General features: G+C 45.6%; 1 protein-coding gene across 1 annotated transcript in view; it reads right to left on the reverse strand.

Annotated features, from left to right (window-relative positions):
- Nucleotides 1-24,117, reverse strand: part of LOC134984833 (zinc finger protein 850-like) — a gene marked incomplete at its 5' end in the record, with an annotated part of 204,041 nt that extends 179,924 nt beyond the window's left edge. The window contains 2 exons of the mRNA XM_063950308.1: nt 8,902-10,077; nt 23,847-24,117. Of these exons, the coding sequence (XP_063806378.1) occupies nt 8,902-10,077; nt 23,847-24,117 (1,447 nt within the window). The remainder of the gene's footprint in view (nt 1-8,901; nt 10,078-23,846) is intronic.
- Nucleotides 24,118-24,352: the final 235 nt, after the last annotated feature.

Genomic DNA, 24,352 nt, shown 5'->3' on the forward strand with positions numbered 1-24,352 from the left:
GGCGCAATGGTGAGTATAAAATCACAAGTAGTTTACTGGCATCATAATCACTCACGTACATTCAAAGTATAAAATAACCAGCGCGATGTCGATCATCAGTGTAGACTCCGGATACCCACACCGATGAACCCCGTCGCTCTCCGGATACCAACAGCCGCTAAATCCTTCTAGCCGCACGGACTCAATTCACGGACCACACGCGCCGACAATTCAAACGCTGGATCCAAGTACCTCGTCCTGCTGGCCACGCCCAACGCGTTTTGTCACAAGACTTCGTCAGGGGGTGTGGCTAACAACGGCGTCCCATACAATTTATAGCACAGCAGTATAATTGATCTTGAGCAGCACAAATAGTTAAAATACATCTACACATTGAAAAATTAACATATCTCCATATATATATATATATATATATAAATACATATATGTACATACTAGGGTCTCAATTAATCCACGCCGCCACAGCGCTATAAACCCATGCCGACCCAACCGCCGTTCTGAGTAGTTTACCAGAATGTGTACGCTATCTGCAGGATCCCTGAGAATAGCTGTTACGTCAGGGTTACCTTTTGGGCAAACGTGACACCCTAGGGGAAGATTCCCATCATATCCTGGCTCTAGTGGAGAAAGGATACTGCCTGAGAATTCTTTGTGGGAAGCTGCAGCTTCTTGTCTGGAGATTCCCGCTCTTTTTCCTCATGAGGAGGGAAATTTACCTCAGCTTTCTTCCCCTTAAACATGTGTACCCTTGTGTCAGGGACAGATGAGTCATCAGTGATATGCAAATCATCTTTTATTACAATAATCATATATTGAATACTTTTCTGCCATTTTGGCTGTAACTTTGCATTATCGTAGTCGACACTGGAGTCACACTCCGTGTCAACATCAGTGTCTATTATTCTGGATAGTGAGCATTTTGAGACTCTGAAGGTTTCTGCTCCATAGGGACAGACATGGGTAGATTTCCTGTCCGTTCTCTAATCTTTTGTGCAATAAATTCACCTTAGCACTTAATTACACATATCCAAACAGGTGTCGGCGTTGTCGACGGAGACACCCTCTCACACACATATTTGCTCCATCTCCTCCTTATGGGAGCCTTTTACCTCAGACATGTCGACACACACGTGCCGACAAACCACACACACAGGGGGTGCTCTATTTGAAGACAGTTCCCCCCATAAGGCCCTTTGGAGAGACAGAGAGAGAGTATGCCAGCACACACCCCAGCGCTATATGTCCCAGGAATCACACAGTAACTTAGTGTTAACCCAGTAGCTGCTGTATACTGTTTTTGCACCAAATTTATGTGCCCCCCCTCTCTTTTTACCCTCTTCTACCGTGCAGGGGAGAGCCTGGGGAGCTTCTCTCAGCGGATCTGTGGAGAGAAAATGGCTCTGGTTAGTGCTGAGGAAGAAGCCCCGCCCCCTCAGCGGCGGGCTTCTGTCCCGCGATTTTGTGTAAATACTGGCGGGGGCTCATGCATATATACAGTGCCCAGCTGTATATATGCCCTATTTTGCCAGGAGGTACTCAATTGCTGCCCAGGGCGCCCCCCCCTGCGCCCTGCACCCTACAGTGACCGGAGTCTGTGGGTGTAATGTGGGAGCAATGGCGCACAGCTGCAGTGCTGTGCGCTACCTCATGTGAAGACAGGAGTCTTAAGCCGCCGATTTTGACGTCTTCTTGCTTCACCCGCCGGCTTCTGTCTTCTGGCTCTGCGAGGGGGGCGGCGGCGTGGCTCCGGGAACGGACGGCCTAGGTTAAGTTTCTGTGTTCGATCCCTCTGGAGCTAATGGTGTCCAGTAGCCTAAGAAGCGCAACTAAGCTGCAGTTAGTAGGTTTGCTTCTCTCCCTTCAGTCCCACGTAGCAGAGAGTCTGTTGCCAGCAGAAGCTCTCTGAAAATTAAAAACCTAACAAAATACTTTCTTATTAGCAAACTCAGGAGAGCTCACTAAAATGCACCCTGCTCTGTCCGGGCACAGATTCTAACTGAGGTCTGGAGGAGGGGCATAGAGGGAGGAGCCAGTGCACACCAGTAGGCCTAATTCTTTCTTAGAGTGCCCTGTCTCCTGCGGAGCCCATCTATTCCCCATGGTCCTTACGGAGTCCCCAGCATCCACTAGGACATTAGAGAAAATAAGATTTTACTCACCGGTAAATCTATTTCTCGTAGTCCGTAGTGGATGCTGGGACTCCGTAAGGACCATGGGGAATAGCGGCTCCGCAGGAGACTGGGCACAACTAAAGAAAGCTTTAGGACTACCTGGTGTGCACTGGCTCCTCCATCTATGACCCTCCTCCAGACCTCAGTTAGGATACTTTGCCCGGAAGAGCTGACACAATAAGGAAGGATTTTGAATCCCGGGTAAGACTCATACCAGCCACACCAATCACACCGTATAACTCGTGATACTATACCCAGTTAACAGTATGAAATATAACTGAGCCTCTCAACAGATGGCTCAACAATAACCCTTTAATTAAACAATAACTATATTCAAGTATTGCAGACAATCCGCGCTTGGGTTGGGCGCCCAGCATCCACTACGGACTACGAGAAATAGATTTACCGGTGAGTAAAATCTTTTTTTCTCTGACGTCCTAAGTGGATGCTGGGACTCCGTAAGGACCATGGGGATTATACCAAAGCTCCCAAACGGGCGGGAGAGTGCGGATGACTCTGCAGCACCGAATGAGCGAACTCTAGGTCCTCCTCAGCCAGGGTATCAAACTTGTAGAATTTTGCAAATGTGTTTAACCCCGACCAAGTAGCTGCTCGGCAAAGTTGTAAAGCCGAGACCCCTCGGGCAGCCGCCCAAGAAGAGCCCACCTTCCTCGTGGAATGGGACTTCACTGATTTTGGATGCGGCAGTCCAGCCACAGAATGTGCAAGCTGAATCGTGCTACAGATCCAGCGAGCAATAGTCTGCTTTGAAGCAGGAGCACCCAGCTTGTTGGGTGCATACAGGATAAATAGCGAGTCAGTTTTCCTGACACTAGCTGTCCTGGAAACATAAATTTTCAGGGCCCTGACTACGTCCAACAACTTGGATCCTCCAAGTCCTTAGTAGCCGCAGGCACTACAATAGGTTGGTTCAAATGAAAAGCTGATACCACCTTAGGGAGAAACTGGGGACGAGTCCTCAATTCTGCCCTATCCATATGGAAAATCAGATAAGGGCTTTTACATGACAAAGTCGCCAATTCTGATACACGCCTGGCCGAAGCCAAGGCCAACAGCATGACCACTTTCCACGTGAGATATTTCAAATCCACGGTTTTAAGTGGCTCAAACCAATGTGACTTTAGGAAATCCAACACCACGTTGTGATCCCAAGGTGCCACTGGAGGCACAAAAGGGGGCTGAATATGCAGCACTCCCTTAACAAACGTCTGAACTTCAGGCAGTGAAGCCAATTCTTTCTGGAAGAAAATCGACAGAGCCGATATCTGGACCTTAATGGAACCCAATTTTAGGCCCATAGTCACCCCTGACTGTAGGAAGTGCAGAAAACGGCCCAGCTGAAATTCCTCCGTTGGGGCCTTCCTGGCCTCACACCACGCAACATATTTTCGCCATATGCGGTGATAATGGTTTGCGGTCACTTCTTTCCTAGCTTTAATCAGCGTAGGGATGACTTCCTCCGGAATGCCTTTTTCCTTCAGGATCCGGTGCAGAAATCGACCTAGCTGAAATTCCTCCGTTGGAGCCTTCCTGGCTTCACACCAAGCAACATACTTTCGCCATATGCGGTGATAATGCTTTGCGGTCACATCTTTCCTAGCTTTAATCAGCGTAGGAATGACTTCCTCCGGAATGCCCTTTTCTTTTAGGATCCGGTGTTCAACCGCCATGCCGTCAAACGCAGCCGCGGTAAGTCTTGGAACAGACAGGGCCCCTGCTGCAGCAGGTCCTGTCTGAGCGGCAGAGGCCATGGGTCCTCTGAGATCAGTTCTTGAAGTTCCGGGTAGCAAGCTCTTCTTGGCCAATCCGGAACAATGAGTATAGTTCTTACTCCTCTTTTTCTTATTATCCTCAGTACCTTGGGTATGAGAGGAAGAGGAGGGAACACATAAACCGACTGATACACCCACGGTGTCACTAGAGCGTCCACAGCTATTGCCCGAGGGTCTCTCGACCTGGCACAATATCTTTCTAGCTTTTTGTTTAGGTGGGACGCCATCATGTCCACCTGTGGCCGTTCCCAACGGTTTACAATCAGCTGGAAGACTTCTGGATGAAGTCCCCACTCTCCCGGGTGGAGGTCGTGTCTGCTGAGGAAGTCTGCTTCCCAGTTGTCTACTCCCGGAATGAACACTGCTGACAGTGCTAACATGTGATTTTCCACCCATCGGAGAGTCCTTCGCCATCCTGCTTCTTGTCGGTTTACATGGGCGACTGCCGTGATGTTGTCTGACTGAATCAGTACCGGCTGGTTTTGAAGCAGGGGTCTTGCCTGACTTAGGGCATTGTAAATGGCCCTCAGTTCCAGAATATTTATGTGTAGGGAAGTCTCCTGGCTTGACCATAGTCCCTGGAAGTTTCTTCCCTGTGTGACTGCCCCCCAGCCTCGAAGGCTGGCATCCGTGGTCACCAGTCTTGTATGCCGAATCTGCGGCCCTCTAGAAGATGAGCACTCTGCAGCCACCACAGCAGAGACACCCTGGTCCTTGGAGACACGGTTATCAGCCGATGCATCTGAAGATGCGATCCGGACCACTTGTCCAACAGGTCCCACTGAAAAGTCCTTGCATGGAACCTGCCGAATGGAATTGCTTCGTAGGAAGCTACCATTTTTCCCAGGACTCGCGTGCAGTGATGCACCGACACCTGTTTTGGTTTTAGGAGGCCTCTGACTAGAGATGACAGCTCCTTGACTTTCTCCTCCGGGAGAAACACTTTTTTCTGTTCTGTGTCCAGAACCATCCCCAGGAACAGTAGACGTGTCGTAGGGACCAGCTGTGACTTTGGAATATTTAGAATCCAACCGTGCTGTTGTAGCACCTCCCGAGATAGTGCTACCCCGACCAACAACTGCTCCCTGGACCTCGCCTTTATCAGGAGATAGTCCAAGTACGGGATAATTAAAACTCCCTTTTTTCGAAGGAGTATCATCATTTCGGCCATTACCTTGGTAAATACCCTCGGTGCCGTGGACAGACCGAACGGCAACGTCTGGAATTGGTAATGACAATCCTGTACCACAAATCTGAGGTACTCCTGGTGAGGATGGTAAATGGGGACATGCAGGTAAGCATCCTTGATGTCCAGTGATACCATGTAATCCCCCTCGTCCAGGCTTGAAATAACCGCCCTGAGCGATTCCATCTTGAACTTGAATCTTTTATATATGTGTTCAAGGATTTAAAATTTAAAATGGGTCTCACCGAACCATCTGGTTTCGGTACCACAAACATTGTGGAATAGTAACCCCGACCTTGTTGAAGGAGGGGCACCTTGACTATAACCTGCTAGGAATACAGCTTGTGAATTGCCTCTAGCACAGCCTCCCTGTCTGAGGGAGTTGTTGGCAAGGCAGATTTGAGGAAACGGCGAGGGGAAGACGTCTCGAATTCCAGCTTGTATCCCTGAGACACCACTTGAAGAATCCAGGGATCCACCCGTGAGCAAGCCCACTGATTGCTGTAGTTCTTGAGACGGGCCCCCACCGTACCTGGCTCCGCCTGTGGAGCCCCAGCGTCATGCGGTGGACTTAGAGGAAGCGGGGGAGGACTTTTGTTCCTTGGAACTGGCTGTATGCTGCAGCTTTTTCCCTCTACCTCTGCCTCTGGGCAGAAAGGACGCGCCTTTAACCCGCTTGCCTTTTTGGGGCCGAAAGGACTGTACCTGATAATACGGTGCTTTCTTTGGCTGTGAGGGAACATGGGGTAAAAAAGCTGACTTCCCAGCTGTCGCTGTGGAAACGAGGTCCGAGAGACCATCCCCAAACTCCTCACCTTTATAAGGCAAAACTTCCATGTGCCTTTTAGAATCTGCATCCCCTGTCCACTGCCGAGTCCATAACCCTCTCCTGGCAGAAATGGACATTGCACTTATTTTAGATGCCAGCCGGCAAATATTCCTATGTGCATCTCTCATGTATAAGACTGCGTCTTTTATATGCTCTATGGTTAGCAATACAGTGTCCCTGTCAAGGGTATCTATATTTTCCGACAGGGAATCTGACCACGCAGCTGCAGCACTGCACATCCATGCTGAAGCAATAGCTGGTCTCAGTATAATGCCTGAGTGTGTATATACAGACTTCAGGATAGCCTCCTGCTTCCTATCAGCAGGCTCCTTTAGGGCGGCCATATCCGGAGACGGTAGTGCCACCTTCTTTGACAGGCGTGTGAGCGCTTTATCCACCCTAGGGGATGTTTTCCAACGTGACCTATCCTCTGGCGGGAAAGGGTACGCCATTAGTAACCTTTTAGAAATTACTAGTTTCTTATCGGGGGAAGCCCACGCTTCTTCACACACTTCATTTAATTCCTCAGAAGGGGGAAAAACCACTGGCAGTTTTTTCTCCCCAAACATAATACCCTTTTTTGTGGTACCTGGGGTAATATCAGCAATGTGCAACACATTTTTCATTGCCTCAATCATGTAACGTGTGGCCCTATTGAAAGTTACATTAGTCTCATCGTCGTCGACACTGGATTCAGTATCCGTGTCGACATCTGTGTCTGCCATCTGAGGTAGCGGGCGTTTTAGAGCCCCTGATGGCTTTTGAGACAGCTGGGCAGGCACGAGCTGAGAAGGTGGCTGTCCCACATCTGCTATGTCGTCAAACCTTTTATGTAAGGAGTTGACACTTTCATGTACTTCCTTCCATAAGTCCATCCATTCAGGTGTCGGCCCCGCAGGGGGTGACATCACATTTATCGGCATCTGCTCCACCTCCACATAAGCCTCCTCATCAAACATGTCGACACAGCCGTACCGACACACCGCGCACACACACAGGGAATGCTCTGACTGAGGACAGGACCCCACAAAGCCCTTTGGGGACACAGAGAGAGAGAGTATGCCAGCACACACCAGAGCGCTATATATACACAGGGATTAGCTCTGTAACTGAGAGATTTTCCCAATAGCTGCTTGTATACACAATATTGCGCCTAAATTTAGTGCCCCCCCTCTCTTTTTTACCCTATGTAGTCTGGAAACTGCAGGGGAGAGCCTGGGAGCGATCCTTCAAGCGGAGCTGTGAGGGAAAATTGCGCCAGTGTGCTGAGGGAAGATAGCCCCGCCCCTTTTTCTACGGACTTCTCACGCTTTTTTGTAGGTATATCTGGCAGAGGATTTTACACATATATAGTCTCTATGACCGGACGACCGAGGCTGGGCCTGTGTTCGATCCCTCTGGAGCTAATGGTGTCCAGTAGCCTAAGAAGCCCAAGCTAGCTGCAAGCAGGTAGGTTCGCTTCTTCTCCCCTTAGTCCCTCGTAGCAGTGAGTCTGTTGCCAGCAGATCTCACTGAAAATAAGAAACCTAAAATAAACTTTCTTTTTCTAGGAGCTCAGGAGAGCCCCTAGTGTGCATCCAGCTCGGCCGGGCACAAGATTCTGAGGTCTGGAGGAGGGTCATAGAGGGAGGAGCCAGTGCACACCAGGTAGTCCTAAAGCTTTCTTTAGTTGTGCCCAGTCTCCTGCGGAGCCGCCCCATGGTCCTTACGGAGTCCCAGCATCCACTTAGGACGTCAGAGAAAAAGCCTTTACAGTTCTGGAACAACATCCTATGGACAGATGAGACAAAGATCAACTTGTACCAGAGTGATGGGAAGAAAAGAGTATGGAGAAGGAAAGGAACTGCTCATGATCCAAAACATACCAGCTCATCAGTGAAGCATGGTGGTGGTAGTGTCATGGCGTGGGCATGTATGGCTGCCAATGGAACTGGTTCCCTTGTATTTATTGATAATGTGACTGCTGATAAAAGCAGCAGGATGAATTCTGAAGTGTTTCGGGCAATATTATCTGCTCATATTCAGTCAAATGCTTCAGAACTCATTGGAAGGCGTTTCACAGTGCAGATGGACAATGACCCGACGCATACTGCGAAAGCAACCAAAGCGTTTTTTAAGGCAAATAAGTGGAATGTTATGCAATGGCCAAGTCAATCACCTGACCTGAATCCGATTGAGCATGCATTTCACTTGATGAAGACAAAACTGAAGAGAAAATGCCCCAAGAACAAGCAGGAACTGAAGACATTTGCAGTAGAGGCCTGGCAGAGCATCGTCTGGTGATGTCTATGCGTTCCAGACTTCAGGCTGTTATTGACAAAAGGATTTGCAACAAAGTATTAAAAAGTAAAAGTTTGATTTAGGTTTAGTCTGTACCATGACTTTTGGTCCCTTAAAAAGTGGGAGGCACATATAAAAACCATTTTAATTCCTACACTGTTCACCTGATTTGTATGTAAATACCCTCAAATTAAAGCGGAAAGTCTGCAGTTAAAGCACATCTTGTTCGTTTCATTTCAAATCAAATGTGATGGTGTATAGAGCCCAAAATATGAGAATTGTGTCGATGTCTCAATATATATGGACCAGACTGTATATTGCATGAAGCATAGGAGATAGGATTGACCCTTGAGGAACATTGCATGACAGTGATAATTATACTCCAGAAGATTTCAATGGTTCCGTACTTGGGTAATGTCTAATATGTTCAACAAGGGCGGATTTATTTCTCTCACAGCATGAAAATGGCTTCTCACCTGTGAAATCGCTGATGTTTAACAAGAACTGATTTCCGTGCAAAACATTTCCCACACTCAGAACAGGAATACGGCTTCCCACCTGTGTGACTTTTCTGATGTCTAACAAAAGCTGACTTCTGTGCAAAACATTTCCCACACTCAGAACAGGAAAACGGCTTCTCACCTGTGTGACTTCGCTGATGTGTAACAAGATTTGATTTCGATGTAAAACATTTCCCACACTCAGAACAGGAATACGGCTTCTCACCTGTGTGACTTCTCTGATGTGTAACAAGATTTGATTTCGATGTAAAACATTTCCCACACTCAGAACAGGAATACGGCTCATCACCTGTGTGACTTCTCTGATGTTTAACAAGATCTGATTTCGATGCAAAACATTTTCCACACTCAGAACAGGAATACGGCTTCTCACCTGTGTGACTTTTCTGATGTGTAACAAGATTTGATTTCGATGTAGAACATTTCCCACACTCAGAACAGGAATACGGCTTCTCACCTGTGTGACTTCTCTGATGTTTAAAAAGATCCGATTTCGATGCAAAACATTTTCCACACTCAGAACAGGAATACGGCTTCTCATCTGCGTGACTTCTCTGATGTGTAACAAGATTTGATTTCTGTGCAAAACATTTCATACACTGAGAACAGGAATATGGCTTCTCACCTGTGTGACTTCTCTTATGTGTAACAAGGGCTGATTTCTGTGCAAAACATTTCCCACACTCAGAACAGGAATACGGCTTCTCACCTGTGTGACTTCTCTGATGTTTAACAAGATCTGATTTCGATGCAAAACATTTCCCACACTCAGAACAGGAATACGGCTTCTCACCTGTGTGACTTTTCTGATGTGCAACAAGATTTGATTTCGATGTAGAACATTTCCCACACTCAGAACAGGAATACGGCTTCTCACCTGTGTGACTTCTCTGATGTTTAAAAAGATCCGATTTCGATGCAAAACATTTCCCACACTCAGAACAGGAATACGGCTTCTCACCTGTGTGACTTCTCTGATGTGTAACAAGATTTGATTTCGATGTAGAACATTTCCCACACTCAGAACAGGAAAACGGCTTCTCACCTGTGTGACTTCTCTGATGTGTAACAAGATTTGATTTCTGTGCAAAACATTTCATACACTGAGAACAGGAATATGGCTTCTCACCTGTGTGACTTCTCTTATGTGTAACAAGGGCTGATTTCTGTGCAAAACATTTCCCACACTCAGAACAGGAATACGGCTTCTCACCTGTGTGACTTCTCTGATGTTTAACAAGATTTGATTTAGATGAAAAACATTTCCCACACTCAGAACATGGAAATGGCCTCTCACCTGCCTTAGCTGACTGATGAGTAATAAGGTTTGTGTTCTGTGTAAAACATTTGGCATCTGTAGAACAGGGAAACACTGTATCTACTCTCAGAGCTGTAATAGATGCACCAATATCAGAGTGATCAGGAGAACATTTCCCAGGATCAGAGGGATCAGCTGATAGAGCTGGATGTATAATTGGGGTAATGGAGTTATCTCCTAGAGAATCCTGTCTACTGTCATCTGTTATTTCACAATCCAGGGATAACATTAGATGTACTTCTGAGATATTCCTGCTTGTGGGTCCATCTGCTGGAAATAAAATACATTAATATATAAAATGAGCAGACAAGACCCAGGATGTTACAGGATACAATATATAATTCTATAACTGCCATTTTCTTTTACCTGTAATCATTGCTTTTATGTTTATTACAGAAACAAAAAAGATAGGATGCTTAGACTGGAGCTTGATCAACACTGAAGGCTCAAGTGGGATTACTAGAGGTGACACGGACGCTCAAGTAGGATTACTAGAGGTGACATGGACGCTCATGGGGGATTATTAGGTGACATGGACGCTCATTTGGGATTACTAGAGGTGACATGGGCGATCATGTGGAATTACTAGAGGTGACACAGAAGCTCATGTGGGATTACTACAGGTGACATGGGCGCTCATGTGGGATTACTAGAGGTGACAAGGACGTTCAAGTGGAATTACTAGTGGTGACTCAGACGCTCATGTGGGATTACTAGAGGTGACATGGATGCTCACGAGGGATTACTAGAGGTGACATGGATGCTCATGTGGGATTACTAGAGGTGACATGGAAGCTCATGTGGGATTACTAGAGGTGACATGGACGCCCATGTGAGATTACTAGAGGTGACATGGACACTGCTATAATAAATCACCAAAGAGAAAGTGCTGTCCTGTTTGTGCACTAATAAATAATATATGACCTTTATTAAGTACAGTAAAGTATGTAAGATAAATCGTTGAAATATTAAACACAAAGTTAAGTGTATAAAGAGCTGAATAAAGTAATAAAAAAACATTGGGTTTTAATTGGGTGTTAATTGATACAATGCCGATAATCTGGGGGGGGGGGGGGGGGGAGCTGCAGGCTTAAATGCATTGGTCAATACGTGAACTAATGCTCCACTGTTTATTATTGTTAGTTAATATAGTGAGTGCAGAGCCCCTGTGATTTTATTTAAACAATGTGGTCACATACTGTGTTGCACCCCAAATCTAGGAACGGCGAGTGCTGTGGATTAGTTTATTATGGGGTATATGCAATGGCGGTCGAATTCCGGCCGGAATTTGACCGTTTTTTAATTCAGCACAATTCGACAGTCACACACCCTCCCGCGGGGACCCGAATTCGACATATTCAATAAAAGACGGATTCGACAGTCCCGCTGTCGAAAAACGGACCAATTGACGATAATGTGCGTCCTGGATTCGACTTCATGGACGGCACAAAAGTGTTTAAAAAACCCTAATAAAAAAAACCAGTGGCGTCCCCCCTCCTAAGCATAACCAGCCTCAAAAGCCAGTCGTGGTTGTAAAAATACGGGGGAGGGGGGGGGGAAATTACAGGGGATCCCCCGTATTTTAACAACCAGCACCGGGCTATGCATCCGGTCCTGGTGCAAAATATACGGGGGACAATAGACGTACGGGTCCCCCGTATTTTTCACACCAGCAATGGGCTCCACTAGCTAGAGAGATAATGCCACAGCCGGGGGACACTTTTATACCGGTCCCTGCGGCCGTGGCATTAAATCCCTAACTAGTCACCACCGGCCGGGGTACCCTGGAGGAGTGGGGACCCCTTAAATCAAGGGGTCCCCCCCTCTAGCCACCCAAGGGCCAGGGGTGAAGCCCGAGGCTGTCCCCCCCCATCCAAGGACGGCGGATAGGAGGCTGATAGCCAAGTGTCAAAAAAAATAATATTGTTATTTGTAGCAGAACTACAAGTCCCTGCAAGCCTCACACGCAAGCTGGTACTTGGAGAACCACAAGTACCAGCATGTGGGGGAAAAGCGGGCCCGCTGGTACCTGTAGTTCTACTACAAAAAAAATAGGACACACACAAAAAAAAAATATTGTTTTAAAAAATATATTAAATAATACTTGTGGCTCCTAAATAGACAAACCAAGTAGATAATCCCTTCTAATATAAACAGACATGCTATTAGCAATAAAAAAAAAAAAAAAAAACATGTTTTAAAATTTTTTATTCGATCACGCCAGCAAAATGAGGTGGACTGAAATTGATGAAATAACTGTCGAAAAAAGCACTGTTGTCGAATCGACATTCTTCAACTGAATATACTTTTGTCGAAAAGCCGCATTTTTACCATTGCAGACATGTCGAATTGCAAAAAGTTGAATCTGAAACGGACGTTTTTTTGTCGAAAAGTACTGTATTGCAATGTTGAATCAGTTTTGTCGAAAATGCCCCGTTTTTCGACATTTGCGGCAATTCGACCGCAATTGCATATGGCCCTATATCTATCTCACTGGGGCTCTGCACTCACTATAATAACTAACAATAATAAACAGGGGAGATTTAGTTCACCTACTGACCAATGCATTTAAGCCTGCAGCCCCCGACAAGGGACCCCACTATACTGCAGGCTCTGCTCTATTGCTCAAAATAATTACCAGAAAAACAGTTATCACATTAGTGTTACACTTTAGGTATGCTGCTACCTGGTCTAAAGCTCACAGCAACTTACCTTATATAGCTGAGACCGTTACCTACACACCTAATGTAAAGCACCTAGGAGAAAAGCGGACACAATCTATACTTACCTTATATAGGTGAGACCGTTACCTACACACCTAATGAAAAGCACCCAGGAGAACAGCGGACACAATCTATAATTAACTTAAATCAGAGTGCATGAGAGAAGGTGACCACAAAAAGATTAATGAAAAACGAATCTAATAAACAAAAATTATATATATATATATATATATATATATATATATATATATATATATAAAATCTCCTATGTAACCTGTAGATCTGCACAGACCAGGAGATAGACATTTATGTATGTAGTAAGGCTACTGGGAGACCTTAGATTGGATCTGGCCATTACATTCCCTAAAGTCATAACCTCAGAACTGCACAGAGCAGGGACTATTATTCACAAGTAATTAGGAATGTGTTCATCAGGAACAAATCCACAATTACCGTTTAAAGTTTACTCAATTATTTGAAGTCTACACAATTGATATTTGAAGATAACAAGACTTATGGTCGACTTTACCAGGGTTAACTTTTTCTTTGAGAAATAAGATACTACCACCTATACGCGCTATCCATTACAATACATAAATGATAGTGAATGATGTACAAACAATGTAATATCAATGATGGATATCCCAAATGATGTGAAAAATAAGATTTTATACCTACCGGTAAATCTTTTTCTCCTAGTCCGTAGAGGATGCTGGGGACTCCGTAAGGACCATGGGGATAGACGGGCTCCGCAGGAGACATGGACACTAAGAAAGAACTTTAGGTATGGGTGTGCACTGGCTCCTCCCTCTATGCCCCTCCTCCAGCCTCAGTTAGAGAAACTGAGCCCAGAGGAGACGGACAGTACGAGGAAAGGATTTGTTAATCTAAGGGCAAGATTCATACCAGCCCACACCATTCACACCGTATAACTAGGGATATACGAACCAGATAACAGTATGAAACAACACAGCATCAGACCAAGACTGATGAAAACTGTAACATAACCCTTATGTAAGCAATAACTATATACAAGCCTTGCAGAAGTAGTCCGCACTTGGGACGGGCGCCCAGCATCCTCTACTGACTAGGAGAAAAATATTTACCGGTAGGTTTAAAATCTTATTTTCTCTTACGTCCTAGAGGATGCTGGGACTCCATAAGGACCATGGGGATTATACTAAAGCTCCCAAACGGGCGGGAGAGTGCTGATGACTCTGCAGCACCGACTGAGCAAATAGGAGGTCCTCCTCAGCCAGGGTATCAAACTTGTAGAACTTTGCAAAGGTGTTTGAACCCGACCAAGTAGCAGCTCGGCACAATTGCAATGCCGAGACCCCTCGGGCAGCCGTCCAAAAAGAGCCCACCTTCCTTGTGGAATGGGCCTTAACTGATTTTGGTAATGGCAATCCAGCCGTTGAATGAGCCTGCTGAATCGTGTTACAGATCCAGCGAGCAATAGTCTGCTTTGAAGCAGGGCCGCCAAGCTTGTTGGCAGCATACAGGACAAACAGTGCTTCTGTTTTTCTGACCCTAGCCGTTCTGGCTACGGAAATTTTCAAAGCCCTGACCACATCAAGGGACTCGGAATCCTCCAAGTCTCGCGTGGCCACAGGCACCACAATAGGTTGGTTCATATGAAAAGATGAAACCACCTTAGGCAAGAATTGAGGACGGGTCCGCAATTCCGCTCTATCCATATGGAAAACTAGATAGGGGCTTTTATGAGACAAAGCCGCCAATTCCGACACTCGCCTAGCCGAAGCCAAGGCTAACAACATGACCAATTTCCAAGTGAGATATGTTAATTCCACCGTTTTAAGTGGTTTAAACCAGTGCAACTTAAGGAAACTCAACACCACGTTAAGGTCCCAAGGCGCCACCGGAGGTACAAAAGGAGGCTGAATATGCAGCACTCCCTTCACAAAAGTCTGTACTTCTGGGAGAGAAGCCAATTCCTTCTGAAAGAAAATGGATAGGAACGAAATCTGAACCTTAATGGAGCCTAATTTTAGGCCCAAATTCACTCCAGTTTGTAGGAAGTGAAGGAAACGGCCCAGATGGAATTCTTCCGTAGGAGCATTCCTGGCCTCACACCAAGAAACATACTTTCGCCATATACGGTGATAATGTTTAGCTGTCACATCCTTCCTAGCCTTTATCAGAGTAGGAATGACCTCATCCGGAATGCCCTGTTCCGCTAGGATCCGGCGTTCAACCACCATGACGTCAAACGCAGCCGCGGTAAGTCTTGGAACACACAGGGCCCCTGTTGTAACAGGTCCTGTCATAGAGGAAGAGGCCACGGATCGTCTGTGAGCATTTCCTGAAGATCCGGATACCAGGCCCTTCGCGGCCAATCTGGAACAATGAGAATTGTCTGTACTCCTCTTTTTCTTATTATTCTCAACACCTTGGGGATGAGAGGAAGAGGAGGAAACATGTAGACCCTCTGGAACACCCACGGTGTCGCTAGGGCATCCACTGCCACCGCCTGTGGGTCTCTTGACCTGGCGCAATACCTCTGTAGTTTTTTATTTAGGCGGGATGCCATCATGTCTATCTGTGCGAAGACTTCCTGATGAAGTCCCCACTCTCCTGGATGTAGATCGTGTCTGCTGAGGAAGTCCGCTTCACAGTTGTCCACTCCCGGAATGAACACTGCTGACAGTGCGCCTACATGATTTTCCGCCCAGCGCAGAATCCTGGTGGCTTCCGCCATTGCCACTCTGCTCCTTGTGCCGCCTTGGCTGTTTACATGAGCTACTGCGGTGATGTCTGACTGGATCAGAACCGGTAGGTCGCGAAGCAAAGTCTCCGCTTGACGAAGGGCATTGTATATGGCCCTCAGCTCCAGGACATTGATGTGAAGACAAGTTTCTTGACTTGACCAATGACCTTGAAAGTTTCTTCCCTGTGTGACTGCTCCCCAACCTTGAAGGCTTGCGTCCATGGTCACCAGAACCCAGTCCCGAATGTCGAATCTGTGACCCTCTAGACGGTGAGCACTCTGCAGCCACCACAGGAAAGATACCCTGGCCCTGGGGGACAGGGTGATCAACTGATGCATCTGTAGATGAGACCCGGACCACTTGTCCAGTAGGTCCCATTGGAAAGTCCTCGCATGGAACCTGCCGAAGGGAATGGCCTCGTAAGACGCCACCATCTTTCCCAGGACTCGAGTGCAGTGATGCACTGACACCTGTTTTGGCTTCAATAGGTCCCTCTGTCGGAAGATAAACCCTTTTCTGGTCCGTATCCAGAATCATGCCTAAGAAGGTCAAACGAGTCGTAGGAACCAACTGTGACTTCGGGATATTGAGAATCCAGCCGTGTTGCTGTAACACCTTCAGAGAAAGTGACACGCTGTTTAACAACTGCTCTCGTGATCTCGCCCTTATGAGGAGATCATCCAAGTACGGGATAATTGTGACACCCTGCTTGCGCAGGAGCACCATCATTTCCGCCATTACCTTGGTGAAAATCCTCGGGGCCGTGGAAAGCCCAAACGGCAAAGTCTGAAATTGGTAATGACAATCTTGTACCGCAAATCTAAGGTACGCCTGATGAGATGGATATATGGGAACATGAAGGTATGCATCCTTTATGTCCAGGGATACCATAAAATCCCACCTTCTAGGCTGGCGATGACCGCTCTGAGCGATTCCAGCTTTAACTTGAACCTTTTCAAGTATAGGTTCAGGGATTTTAAATTTAAAATGGGTCTGACCGAACCGTCCGGTTTCGGGACTACAAATAGGGTTGAGTAATATCCCCTCCCTTGTTGAAGCAGGGGAACCTTGACCACCACCTGCTGAAGACACAATTTCTGAATTGCATTTAAAACTATCTCCCTTTCTGGGGGAGAAGTCGGTAGGGGCGATTTGAAAAACCGGCGAGGGGGCACCTCTTCGAACTCCAGCTTGTAACCCTGGGAAACAATTTCTATTGCCCAGGGATCCACCTGTGAGTGAACCCAGATGTGGCTTAAAAATCGAAGACGTGCCCCCACTGGGGCGGACTCCCTCAGCGGAGCCCCAGCGTCATGCGGTAGATTTTCAAGAGGCCGGGGAGGACTTCTGCTCCTGGGAACTAGCTGTGGTTTGCAGCTTTTCCCCTCTGCCCTTACCTCTGGCAAGAAAGGACGATCCTCGTACTCTCTTATTTCTATTTGATCGAAAGGACTGCATTTGATAATGTGGCGCTATCTTAGGCTGTGAGGGAATATAAAAAGAAGATTTCAAGGAACAAACAGATCAGGACAAGTAGCCCTATCTGATATTCTTCCGGCGCTAATTGTAAGAAGGATTAATTAATTGTGTATCAACAGCAGCTGAGTACGGCAACTAGCTAGGTTGCCAGCTTTATAGGACAGGAAAAAAGATTTTTTTGTATACTCAGCGCTATATGTGCACTATAAAAAATACATAAACTAAAGTGTGCAGTCTGTCAAATAGAATGATTGACTCAGTAGAACTGTATGTATGAATAACAATAAATTCTTTATCCAATAATTGTTAAAAATAACACATTACAAACGACACAAGCAGCATATACTTAATAGCAATTAATCAGTTGTATTACCAATTAATATAGCAAACAATATAATGAGGTTTCTTTGTTATAATACTGTATAAAATACAATTACACTGGCGTCCCAGTGTTTGATAAAAAAAGTCCCGCAAGGATTTAACACAGCCTTATTGGAGATGGACTTAAATGTGTAAGGACGTATAATTACCCATGTGCTGGTTCCTGAAAGTATAGATGTACAGGGTCCGTTTAGAAGTCAATGCACATATACGGGTATTATTATGAAACTATTTCACGCTGGTTAGGAATTTACCGTTTGTTAGGCACGGCTGCGCTCCAGCTTTTTGGAGACTCTTGATGTTCTTTGAATAGAACTCCACAGGCTCGCTTCCTCGTCACGGGTGTTAGACCTCTCTGCGGAGGTCAGCAGCATTCACTCGGTGCGGGTAAGCGGGGTACCGGACATCTGCAGTACAGCACGGAGATCGATGTCAGTGCTCCTGTTGATAAACCGCCGGCTGCAGCGCCCGGCGTCTAGCAGACCGTAATGGATTATGGCTATGGAAAGCCGTTAGCTGGATCAATCAGCGGGTAATGCCGAACAGCTGGAGTGTGGAAAGTGGGCGTCAACGCGTTTCGTCTCCTTGGTAACCGGAGACTTCCTCAGGACAGATACCTCCCCTCCATTCAGTCACATATTTATACTCTTTATAATGAGATCATTTGTGACAGCTGGGTCTCCTTAATAGGTTTAAAATATTTAATTTGTATGCCGCACATATTAAAAGGTCATTCTTTATAATAGAAACCATTATTAGGCAATACTCATACTAAATCAACAATCTACTGAATCAATCTGACAGAATTCATAACATTAGTACATATATTTATAATTTAAACTAAATTACCATCATTTTTATCAATTAGTCAAACACCATATTCAGACGTGCATTTACATGTTATATATATACTTGAGTAAATAAATTTCTCTGATTTATAAACAAAAATCCTTGCACATTATATAGAGAAATTATTATTTAGATATTAACCATATCTAAAATGACCTAGTACATGTTATAATAATCATAGAGAAGAGTTATAAACTCACATCATAAATTAATTATTTCTACAGGACTACAATAGAGCTCCGTATTAATGAGAAAGTGCAGATAGAGAGACAAATAATAGATTTACTTGATTTTTATAATTTTTTATTTATTTAATTTAAGAATTATTTCTTTATTTATCTTTTGTTTTTAACTAGTTTTTATAACATAATATTAAGAATATTGATTATCATAATCAAAATTACTTTCTAATCCCATTTGGATATGGGTCCTAAGTTTATCCGAAGTTAACTTGATACAACACTAAGAGCATATTTCAAATAGAGGAAACCAGGATGAGAGACTTAGATGATATTGTAATATGGGGGGAAGAGGGGCGGGTTGGGGAGGGGAGGAGAAGGGGAGGGAAGCGGGGAATGATGGTGAAGAGAAAAAAGAAAGAAAGAGGCGAGGGAGGGGGAAATTATAGTAAATCCTACTTAACCCCTCCCCCTTTTTTTCAATCAATTCTTAATACATGAATATAGCAAGAATAAAATCAATCCAGACAAGAATAATCCAAAGCCTCATTGAGACCATTGGGGTGTAAGGTGTCTAATTTGAAGATCCAAGAGGATTCTCCAATACATAATTTTCTAAACCTATCCCCCCCTCTTTTTGTGCAAGAGAATTGTTCCAAACCAACGATACTAAGAAGAGATGGGTCACCATCATGTACTCTGGAGAAATGACGTGATGCACTATGAGTCTGTAGTTTTTTGATGATATTTAATCTGTGTTCCCTAAATCTAGACTTCAAAGGTCTTATAGTTCTCCCTACATATTGGAGGGAGCAAGGACACTGTAACAGATAAACGCAATATGCTGTATCGCAATTAATAAATTGTTTAATCTTTTTTCCTGTGAGGGATTATAAGGCAAAAAATTAGATTTACCTGCCGTAGCAGTGGAGACCAGGTCCGGGAGACCTTCCCCAACCAATTCCTCACCCCTGTAAGGTAAAACCTCCATATGCCTTTTTGAGTCGGCATCACCTGTCCACTGTCGGCTCCAAGGACTCATCTAGCCGAGATCGACATAGCGTTGACTCTAAAACCCAGTAGGACAATGTCTCTTTGAGCATCTCTCATATATAAGAGGCATCTTTAATATGACCCAGGGTTAATAAAATGGTATCCTTATCCAGGGTATCAATTTACGTCGATAAGGTATCTGTCCACGCTGCTATAGCGCTACAAACCCAAGCCGACGCTATTGCCGGTCTGAGTAAAGTACCAGAATGTGTGTATATGGACTTTCCAGGTAGCCTCCTGCTTGCGATCCGCAGGATCCCTGAGGGTAGCCGTATCTTGTGATGGCAGCGCTACCTTTTTGGATAAGCGTGTCAATGCTTTGTCCACCCTAGGGGAGGATTCCCACCGTATCCTGTCCTTAGTTGGGAAAGGATGCAACATAAGTATCCTTTTGGGAATCTGCAGTTTCTTGTCTGGAGATTCCCAAGCTTTTTCACATAACTCGTTAAGCTCATGAGAGGGGGGAAAGGTTACCTCAGCTTTCTTTCCCTTATACATGTGTACCCTTGTGTCAAGGACAGGGGGATCTTCTGTGATATGCAGTACATATTTTATTGCAATAATCATATATTGAATACGTTTAGCTAATTTTGGCTGTAACTTTGCATCATCGTAGTCAACACTGGAGTCAGAATCCGTGTCGGTGTTAGTGTCTACTATTTGGGATAGTGGGCGCTTTTGAGACCCCGAAGGTCCCTGTGATATAGGGGCAGGCAGGGCTTGACTCCCTGCATGTTTCCTGGACTCAGCTTTGTCCAACCTTTTGTGCAATAAATTAACATTTGCACTTAAAACATTCCACATATCCATCCAGTCAGGTATTGGCGTTGTCGACGGAGGCACCACACTAATTTGCTCCACCTCCTCCCTAGGAGAGCCTTCTACCTCAGACATGTCGACACACGCGTACCGACACACCACACACTCAGGGAATCCTCTTATCTGAAGACAGTTCCCCCACAAGGCCCTTTGGAGAGACAGAGAGAGAGTATGCCAGCAAACACCCAGCGCCAATGACCCAGGAAAGAACACACTATATGTTTACCCAGATAGCGCTTGTATATCTTATTTGCGCCAAATTATGTGCCCCCCTTCTTTCAAACCCTCTTTCACCATGGATAAGCAGGAGAGAGTCCGGGGAGCTTCCTCTTAGCGCTGTGCTGTTAGAGAATATGGCGCTGGTGAGTGCTGAGGAACAAGCTCCGCCCCCTCAGCGGCAAGCTTCGGTCCCGCTTAAAATTTCAAAATATGGCGGGGATCTCTCTTATATACAGTGCCGAGCCTGTATATAAGTTATTGCCACCATTAGAGGTCCTTATTGCTGCCCAGGGCGTCCCCCCTGCACCCTTACAGTGACTGCCGTTTGTGTGTGCTGTGTGGGAGCAATGGCGTACAGCTGTACCGCTGTGCGTTACCTCAGTGAAGATCTGAAGTCTTCTGCCGCCTTTGAAGTCTTCTTTCTTCCCATACTCACCCGGCTTCTATCTTCCGGCTCTGTAAGGAGGACGGCGGCGCGGCTCTGGGATGAACTGCGGGGTGAGACCTGTGTTCCGTTCCCTCTGGAGCTAATGGTGTCCAGTAGCCTAAGAAACAGAGCCTGACGTTAAAGTAGGTCTGTTTCTCTCCCCCTCAGTCCCTCGCTTTAGGGAGTCTGTTGCCAGCAGGCTCCCTGAAAATAAAAAACCTAACAAATACTTTCTTTTTCGGGAAAACTCAGGAGAGCTCCCTGTAATGCACCCAGTCTCCTCTGGGCACAGTAATAAACTGCGGTCTGGAGGAGGGGCATAGAGGGAGGAGCCAGTGCACACCCATACCTAAAGTTCTTTCTTAGTGCCCATGTCTCCTGCGGAGCCCGTCTATCCCCATGGTCCTTACGGAGTCCCCAGCATCCTCTAGGACGTAAGAGAAATCTATCTTAAATAAACATAATTAAAGTTATGTTTTAATTTATTCATGAAACATAAAGAAAAAAGAGTGTGCCACACATTAAGGCTTCTTTAGATATAAGCCCACTAGCAATTTTTCTAAACCCCCTAACAAGTCATTGCCATTTGCTTAATGGCGCACCTCCAACGAGATTAGCTAATCTTTGGTATTAACACTTTTGGATTATTCCCTCTATCGGTTGGTTCATACATAGAAGGTTTATAAAACAATTATCATTTGGGCCTGTGCATAGTCCCTCGGACTTATCGTCTTCCCTGGAAATACTTGTGGATGGAGCCCTTCATTCGCTTTGCCAGGATTCAAGGGTGGTCAATCTGTTGAAATCAGAGCACTACATTTTGGCCACCGTGCTCGATCCTAGGTTTAAAGCCTACGTTGTATCTCTCTTTCCGGACACAAGTCTGCAGAGGTGGAAAGACCTGCTGGTGAGAAAATTGTCAACTCAAGCGGAACGTGACCCGTCAACAGCTCCTCCTTCATTTTCTCCAGCAACTGGGGCTGCGAGGAAAAGGATAACATTTCCGAGCCCACTCACTGGACACAAAAGTAACAATACAAGTGACACATTAACAGGAAATTGTTTCTGTCACCATAGCGACAATTATCTGGCAATAAGATAATACACAGACACATAAAAAGACTCAATGGAAATCTTTTGGTTTTAAACGACTTTATTTCATATCTTTAATACACAGATTTTTCTCTATATTTTAAACTTAAAAAATACTTTATTCTGCACAACATGGATAAAATATCCATTAAAGCACAGAAACAATTCAAGTTACATTATAGTATTGCAGGTAAGTAAAACAGATACATAGCAGGAGAGCCAAAACCCTATGGGGGTCATTCAGACCCAGCCGCAACAGCGGCCCGCAGCAGTTTGCAGGTGGTGGCAATATGCACATGCGCAGCGGCCGCGCAGACACACACATTGCGGCCGCATCCCTGAGGGGTGAATGTGGGCGGGCCAGGACCATTTTCCGGGGGCTGCGTGATGTCACATCTGTGTTCATCTCTGATTAACCCCCTATAAGCTTCCAGAGTGCACCTCATATCTCATCTTTTCCAAGTTACTACAAATGATATGAGATCGGTAGCAGCACTACTTTCAGGATTATTACACAGAACACAGATAAAGGCTGACACAGCAAATAACAGTAACACATACAAGGGATTATTTAGAAATAAGGAAACATATTCATCATTAAGTCTAATTATCAACTGGTTCTGTGTGGGACCCATACACCTCTTTACTGCCTCCAGCATCCCCTGGTACTGTACTGCGGCCATCCGCCCAGTCTCCCCCCACTACTGCCACTGCCCTGTCTCCTCCAACTACTGCCACCCACCCTGTATCCCCCACTACTGCCACCGCCTCATCTCCCCCCAACTACTGCCACCCACATTGTCCTCCGTCACTACTGCCTCCCCCTACTGCCACCCTCCTTGTCCTCCCCCACAGCTTCCACCCTCTCTGTCTCCCCCGACTACTGCCACCGCTCCCCATTTCCCCCCACTACTGCCACTGCCCTGTCTCCCCCTCTGACACCTTAGCACTGCTTGTGGACAATATTGCCCAAGGCAGGCAGCCGGTGGAGGGAGCAGAGAATGGGTGTTATGTGGCAGGAACGGGCTAGTTAGGTAACAGCCTGGCTGCTGCATTCTGTACAAGCTACAAGCGGTGCAATTCTATTGCTGGGAGACCCAGGTAGAGGACATTGCTGTAGTCTATGTGTGATGATACAAGTGCATGTATGACTGTAGGTAGATCTTCTGAGGGAATAAAGTGCTGGAGTCTGGCTATGTTCCTCAGATGAGGATCTGATTGTGGCAGATACCGATGTCTAACTGTCACTCCACCATCCAGGACACCAATATTCCGCACAGGATCAGCATGTTGTAACTCTGAACCCGCAAGCGTTAAGTCTGGTTTGCAAAGCTGAGCTGTAACCCTGCCCTTTGTTGGTGAGCTTTTACCACATAGACCTGTTTCACCAGGACTGAGTCACAGCCAACTGGCATCACCCATACCTAGAGCTCAGCTAGACAACCATTTAGGATTGGTACTGGGTTCTCAATACCCGGAGCAAAAGACAGGTCATCTGCACAGCAGTGGTAGATGAGGACATGACATCGGATTATTTCACCCAGTGGTAACATGTATATTGCAAAAAGCATAGGAGAGAAGAACATTGAAGAACAATGCATGGCAATGATAAGTATACTCCAGAAGATTAAAATGGTTCCTCACCTGAGTGATGTCTATTGTGTGCAACAAGAGCTGATTTATTTCTCAGAGTATAGAAATGGCCTCTCACCTGCGTGACTTCTCTGATGTCTAACAAGATGTGATTTATGTGCAAAACCTTTCCCACACTCAGAACATGGAAATGGCTTCTCACCTGTGTGAATTCTGTGATGTATAACAAGATTTGATTTGTTTGCAAAACATTTCCCACACTCAGAGCATAGAAATGGCTTCTCACCTGTGTGAGTTCGCTGATGTGTAACAAGATATGATTTCCGTGTAAAACATTTCCCACACTCAGAACATGGAAATAGCTTCTCACCTGTGTGACTTCTCTGATGTTTAACAAGATCTGGTTTGTTTGCAAAACATTTCCCACATTCAGAGCATAGATCACCTGTGTGAGTTCGCTGATGTGTAACAAGATGTGATTTCCGTGTAAAACATTTCCCACACTCAGAACATGGAAATGGCTTCTCACCTGTGTGACTTCTCTGATGTTTAACAAGATCTGATTTGTTTGCAAAACATTTCCTACACTCAGAGCATAGAAATGGCTTCTCACCTGTGTGACTTCTGTGATGTATAACAAGATATGATTTATATGTAAAACATTTCCCACACTCAGAACATGGAAATGGCTTCTCACCTGTGTGACTT

This window comes from Pseudophryne corroboree, assembly GCF_028390025.1.
Source record: "Pseudophryne corroboree isolate aPseCor3 chromosome 3 unlocalized genomic scaffold, aPseCor3.hap2 SUPER_3_unloc_85, whole genome shotgun sequence".
NCBI classification, from domain to species: domain Eukaryota; kingdom Metazoa; phylum Chordata; class Amphibia; order Anura; family Myobatrachidae; genus Pseudophryne; species Pseudophryne corroboree.